Source organism: Chinchilla lanigera, unplaced genomic scaffold (assembly GCF_000276665.1).
Source record: "Chinchilla lanigera isolate Chin_1 unplaced genomic scaffold, ChiLan1.0 scaffold00027, whole genome shotgun sequence".
Classification (NCBI taxonomy): Eukaryota; Metazoa; Chordata; class Mammalia; order Rodentia; family Chinchillidae; genus Chinchilla; species Chinchilla lanigera.
Window position 1 is genome coordinate 12,551,066 of NW_004955428.1, and position 7,253 is coordinate 12,558,318.

Sequence of the window (7,253 nt, forward strand, 5' to 3'; positions counted from 1 at the left end):
ATATATTATATATGAAAGCTAAGATAGTTATACTACTAATGTCTTAGTTCTTGGAAAAGAAAGGTTTGTGTTTATATAGTTTGATTAATTTTTCATGCCTGTATCTTGTAATCTGAGCAACTACTTTGAAGATAACAATAAGAAGTGTATTAAGCATTGTTACTCTCCTACTATCTTGTTTTGAAATTTTGTATCATTGTTGTTATTGTTTTCTCTGTTTAAATTAAAAAAATGTCCTAAACTTAGGCTAGCTGAACTTTAAGGAAGTGTGAAAACAATAATGTCTTTGGCTGACAAAGTAAGGGATATTTGGATATTGGGGTGATAAGGCAGAACGTAGAACCCACTGACACCATGGCTTGTAGACTAAGTGACTCTGAGAAAAATTGTAACTTTATTTTCTATTTTCTTGTTAATCATACAATTTGACACACAGGTATGTACTATATTTTCCATGCCCACTGAAGATATTTATTGCTCAAATGTGTCTTAAATGAGATTAAACTTTATGGTTTACCTTAAAAGGTACAGAGGAAAAATTGTTGATATTGTTAACCATTAAATTCCTCTAAGTCAGGTTTCTCTATTAGCCATAGATCTGATTCTGGTTGTTTCCATTCTTCTCCAAGCAGCATGTTAAGGCTGAAGGGCTTGAAATATTCTAGACGATGGCTAAAAGAAAAAAAAAAAAAAGAAAGACAGGATTTGAAATGAATTATATGTATGTGAAATAGCGGTTCTGAAGGGCTATTTATTTTGTAACAGTGGGATAGGACAACATTCTATTTTGAGAAATCCCAAAGGTAAGACGTATCTATATGTGCAGTTCTCTCACTGTAGCGATCACACACTCAGATCTGAAAACATTTACCCACATCTCTAAGCCTTTTCCTTTCAGTTCTCCCAATAGCTTCCTCACAGCTAAAGGAGAAATAAAAATTAACTCTCATTCCATCTAGTTTTAAATAAATCACACAATGCTATATTTTTACATGTTTTATATTCAAATGTTGACATAATTTATATCAGTCATATAAGAAATTGTTTTAAAAGTTTCAGGTCCATATTAAAGAACAGACTTATTCCCTTCTTAATTAAAGCAAGGGAGTAATCTACTGGGCACAATGGTGCATGATTATAATCCCCCCTACCTGAGAAGCTGAAGCAGGAGGTTCACAAATTTGAGGCCAGCATGGACAATTTAGTGAGACCCAGTCTCAAAATTTTAAAAAAGCCAGCAGACTAGGCAATTTAGCAACTCAGTGAGATCCTACCTCAAACTAAAATATAAAAATGGTTGGGGAAGTAGCCAGTGTGAAGACCCTAAGTTTAATCACCAGTACCAAGAATTAAATTAAATTATTTAAGAAATGAACTAGGAGGTAGTTCAGTGTGAGGTCCTGGGTTCAATCACTGGTATCTCAAGGAAAAAAAAAATTAATTTTAGTGCTTTCCCTTTCAGAAAAACCAGTTAAGTGTTATGAAGCTTTCTCTTGCAGCATAATGAGAACAGAGAGCCTAGCTAACATTCTGCGATGAAACCCTGCTCCAGAGGAAATCAGTCTGCCCCAGTTGTGCCCTGGTCAGTCCATATTTACACTTCTACATGGAGGAAGCCTCCATGATCAAACAATGAACCTGACCATAGGAAAGAATTAGCTGGTGAAGAGCAAGAGAGACATAACAATGCAGTTTAAAGGCTTAGTCAGTTGCAATTAGATTCCCATCTCATAGTGCCGAAGATGAACTAGTTTTAGAATTACAACTATCAATCCCAGAGTAAGAGTGAAGGAAACAACAAAAAAGCACAAGAGAAAGAAAAAGACAAGAGATTAGGTAGAGAGGGTCAGACTGGGAAGGAAAACACAGGTCAGAGGTAAAAGTGTGTCAGGCAGAAAGAGGAAATACACTAGAAGAGCTGAAGGCAAAGTAGAGTAAAATAAGAGCATGACAAGAAGAAGGCAAATGACGAGGAAGGTCAGTGTGGCATATTCTAAGGTAGACAGACAGGCAGCATGGTCAGTATACTATAGTGTGATGCCCACCAGGGTGTCTCTGTTAGGCTGTTCTGAACACTCAGACTCACCAGACTGTCTTGGCCATACTGAGTACACTCAGAGTTAATGCAGTAATCACAGACTGCCCAGGCGAGTATGTGGCTTTCCTCTCTGAGGGACTGGTGTTTCCGGCAGCCCGTGAATATTCATAAAGCTAATCAGGTGCTATAATCTCACTGTGTGATAGCGTCAGGTGCAAGGAGACAAGATTCAAATAGGAAAAATGCTAAAGATGTCTTGGCTTTAATGCCTGCTGCCTCACAGGAGCCTAGATCTCTCATAGTAACTCCAGGGTAACCACAGGAAACACGACTATCAGAAGGGAACACCAAAGCCACTGTCTCCATCACATATTTATAGTCACTCAAAATTACTCTCATCCTGATGTAATTTACCAACCTGGGGCCATTTTTATCTGAGCAATATTACCTAGTAATATAGTTGACATTCCTATGCTTATGAGGTTGCAGGGGAACTAGAAAGAACTGATACATAGGTTTTCTCCCAGAAAGACAAAGCTTTAACAATTTTCTCACTCCAGGAAGCACTGACTCCTCAAGCCAGTTAGTCTGTAAGGGATCATAAAATGAATTTAAAGCCACATTTCTATATCAGCTGATGCAACACTCACTTAGCAAGATTTTTCTGATGCTACTACTACAGAGAACCATACTGACAGCAACGAGAAAGACTGTGTCAGCCCAAAATTACTCTCTATTTACTGAGGACCATCAGGGAACATGGTACAGGGGCAGGAGTCTATAGGTAGGGAAAAAAATAGAACAGAGGACTTATTAGGTGTTCTGGTGAATCCTGACTAGAAGGAGTTGAAATTCTACTAGAAAAATTCCCTTGGAAACAGTCTCAAGGACAAGGGTGGACAGAAAAAAGAAAAGGCAGAAGATAGCACAGGTAGTATTGAAAGTTAACAGAGAAAAAAAAAGCTAGCAGGTAGAGCACACAGGGAGCCAAATGCATAAAGCCAAGAAGCTATCCCTCCCACCTCCAGTAGAATTCAGGGGGAGAAAGTGGGGAGGCAATGCCAATGGGGGAGGCTCTTGTTGAATGTATAGAAATACACAGACCTATGCACTCGTATAGTAATACCTCGGTTGACAAATGTTTCTGCTTGCAAATAATCTGGTTCTCAAACAAAAGCATTTGGCAAATTTTTGCTTTTGTTCACAAATTCTGTATCAGGTGACAAACATGACCATGCCTCTGTTCCATACACAAACACAAATGCAGCCATTTTCCCTAAAGTCATAAAACAAATTAAATGTGTAAACCGAGGTACCATTAAATATATATTTATTCTAGAGTCACTCTATTACTACAATAGATGCACACACATTCCCTTACTAACTCTAAGCTAACCATACATAAGGCCCTTCCTAACCAAACAGCTGCTCCTCAAGGACAAACAAACAAATGGGCAGAAAGAAGTTACACAAAAGCCACTAAAAGAAATGGACACAAAGGCAAGGGACCCAGCTGAATCCAAGGACAGACCAAGGAGCCAATCAGGTTACGGCAAATTCCAGATAAAGGGAAAGGACCCTGGAACCCGATAAAAGAAGCCAGGACAAAGGCTGATGTATTTTTCATCTTTCTGGAAGCCCCTACCCCCTCTTCAGGGCAGATTTCTATCTTCTGATTTTTCCTCCATAGAAATAAAGTGTATTCCTGTTCTTAAACTCCATCCCTTTAATTCGTTACTAGTGCTGTTTGCAATCCCAGTTGGCTGCTCATCTCAGAGGAGCAGCAGTGCTCCTCCTGGATATGACAATAGGATCCTACTAGGCACTTGTACACATACATTACCTTCTTTGACCAAAAAATGTTACTACTGTCTACCATGAATTAATTTCCAAAAAAACTCTATAGATTGGACATAGTTTTATTTATTTTCTACTTACAAATCAGGTTTTTGTCCTTCTTGCAGTTCATGCTGTGGTACAGGATAGAGGGCTTCATAACTTCTTTTACCTTTTGATCCATGAATTGCAAATGCATTGAATTTTGTCACATTTGGTGGAAAATAATGCCATGGAAGATAAGCTTTGCCTTCCCATTTTGTCTCTCCTCTGGACACTTGGAATGACAAATCAAGTTCTTGCTACAGAAACAACACATGAGACACAAAAGGTAAATTCAGGCTTACACTTTAAACACACACATATTATTTATGCACTTAAGGGTTTTGTTTCATACTTTAATTTACTTACTTTCCACACTTTTCTTCTTCCAGAGAGTAAAAGCACTAAATGCTGTCCATGGCTGTTAAAATTAAGATTCCTTGTTAGTGTTTGGAGGAAACAAACATCATTTTCTTCACTGTCTTTCATGTCTGATATGTATGTGCTCATAAATAAATTCCAAATTATTAAAAGATGCAATAAAATATTGGGTAGTTATAGAGAGAATGAGTGTGTTCAGTTACATAAAAATGGCATCTCTCAGTTTACCATTTTCAGGACAATTGTTGTCAAAAGCATAAAGATTCACACAATAAGATTTCTTTTTATACTGTTTCAACTTTTAAAATTGTATAAATTAATTAGGCTAGCAGACACAAAGTAGGAAAATGAGTTGAGAAATATCATGATATTTGGTGTTTATAACAAAATCAGTTTCAAAGGCTGGGGATATAGCTCAGCAGCACAGAACCTTGCTTGGCAAGCATAAGGTCCCAAGTTTGATTCCCAGTATAAATAAATAAATAAATACATACATACATACATACATACATACATACATACATAAATAAAATCAGTTTCAAAAAATAAAGTGCCTTGTAAAGGTGCCTGGACCAATTTCAAAGTCTGAATCCAATAACTAAAGGTTATTTCTATAAGAAAAATATCTTGAGGCTCATTAAGAAGATAGAAAATACAAAACACAAAACATAGATTGTCTAAAGCTAGTCAATAGGCCAAAGATTTTAATCTGTATGTATTTTCTCACACAAGTCTCCTTGACCTGTCTGCCCCTTTCGTTTTCCTGTTTTCTACCATTAATGCAGGCACCAATATAATGGTTACAAAAAACAAACACAATGTATTCACAAAAAGAAATTCTAACACAAGTGCAAAACTGGGATTAGAATAAAAGGATTTCACATATTTACATGAAATTTATTTACTGTCTTAGAAAAAACTGTATGAAACATTTCTATACAGATGATCTTTTGTGAGATTTTCAAGGAAGATTTTCTTCAGTGTGTATTCTGACAAAAAGAAGTGATTTTTTTTTCCATTAAAAAACCCTCTGAGTATTTTTACTCTTATAATGTAGGCTTAGGAATATCCTAGGAGGAATAAAACTACTCACAAATTAAAACAACAATATTCTTTCCTAGAAGTTAATTAAAGGTTACAGGACTTGATTGCCTGAGGCACACTGATGATTCTTGATTATTAACTATCTTGACATATATGGAACCAAATTACCTAGAAGATTTTTTTCTTTTAGACAGAATTTTACTATGTAGCCTTGAGTGGTCTTGAACTCAAGGCAATTCTTCTGCCTCAGCTTCGTAAGTGCTGGAATTACAGGTCTATGTCACCATGCCTGGCAATTTTAACATTTAAAAACCATTACTTTTATACACAAAGGATAGTGTGTAGTTTCTTTAGGAAATATAATCTAATTATTCTTTTCATTCACTGGTCATTTCATCACTTTATAGAAATAAACTATTATTATCTAACAAAATTAAAACTAGGGGTCAAACTTGCAAGTTTTGACAGATCTTTCCTGTCTTCTAGATAAATTACAAATGTTTGTCCTAGCTTTCTCACATGTATGGTGAAAGTGATCACACAGTAGTTGAAAGGTTTACCTTTTATGACAATTTATGACAACTAATCATATTTTTCAACAAAATATTTTAGCATGTTAATTGAAAGTTAACATGCAAAGATACATAATTCTTCTTAAAAAATAATTGCAAACGGACTTTTCCACATTAGAATTAACAAAAAATCAAACAAAGGTATGTTAGTTACTTTTCTTGTCGCTGAAACAAAATATCTGACACCCAGAGTTAAAGAAGGAAAGGTTTATTTAGCTCGAAGTTTGTAGAGGTTTCAGTCCATAATCAGTTGGATCCAAGGCAGGATGACTCAGCAGAGGGGCACTGCAGAGGAGAAACAGTTCATGGTAAACAGAAGATAGCAAAGCAAACAAGGAAGCAAGGGAGAAGACAAACCTCTTCCTGTCCCTTACATTGTATCTGGGCTACTGGGATTAGGGTAGTGCCAAACTAATCAGTGTATGATTTAGTAATCACAAACTCTTAATCCTAGCATCACACACTCTAGATTCAGCCACCTAGGAAAAAGCCCCACCTATGACCACACGAGGCTTTGGGGGGCATCTAGAGCTAAACCACAACAGAAGCAGAAGTGAAAGGATATCTAAATGTCATTTAGATCAATTGTTTGAGGCTTTCAGGCCATTCGGTTAAGGAAAAAATGCTATGGGATATTGATATGGAAAGCTATTTAAATGCATGTGAAATTAATACTGACAATATATAAACACTTTTAGTATTTATTAAATTCTTCACTAACTAAAAAATTTATTTTTTTACATCTAAAAGAAAAAAATAATATGTCAATCAGGTAAAGCAGGTTTCCCAGGGAATAGTTAAACTTGACAGTAAATCCAAAGGTTAATATTTTTAATGAGTCTAGGAAAATTCATGTACGATTTAGTTTTTATTCTTGACACTGAATATAAAAATGAAATAGTACATACTCAAAAAATTAATGAGTAAAGGAAGGGACATGTTATACAAAATTATGTAATACATAATTACATAAAGTTTAATCTAGTCATTTAAAAATCTCCTAAAATAGGCATTTTTACAAGACAGTTACATTTATCATACCTATATGCTTCCTTTTACTTTTGAACACTTAATACATAGTAATGTAAATCTAGAGAGTAGACAGTGAAGGAGATCGTGATTTTTCATTTTGAAAAAAACTAACTTCAAATTCACTTTTAAAAGCTACAATATTTGTAAATCAAAAATAACACTGATACAATATAACCAAACATTTGGAATATATATGCTAAACATATAGTCTACAGATATGTATTGTACATCTTAGAGTATTTTCCTCAGTTAAAAAATATTCAAAAGGAAAGAGAATCTTGTCTTGAAATTTTGTATTGTTTTTATTG

General features: G+C 35.2%; 1 protein-coding gene across 3 annotated transcripts in view; it reads right to left on the reverse strand.

Annotated features, from left to right (window-relative positions):
- Positions 1 to 375: 375 nt before the first annotated feature.
- LOC102027767 (chromosome unknown open reading frame, human C4orf33) overlaps positions 376 to 7,253 on the reverse strand; it is a 31,662-nt gene continuing 24,784 nt past the window's right edge. For all 3 annotated transcript variants that reach the window (XM_005386719.2, XM_005386720.2, XM_005386721.1), the window contains 3 exons: positions 4,286 to 4,337; positions 3,977 to 4,176; positions 376 to 672 (listed from right to left, as the gene is read on the reverse strand). In XM_005386719.2, the coding sequence (XP_005386776.1) occupies positions 552 to 672; positions 3,977 to 4,176; positions 4,286 to 4,337 (373 nt within the window). In that variant the 3' untranslated portion in view covers positions 376 to 551. The remainder of the gene's footprint in view (positions 673 to 3,976; positions 4,177 to 4,285; positions 4,338 to 7,253) is intronic.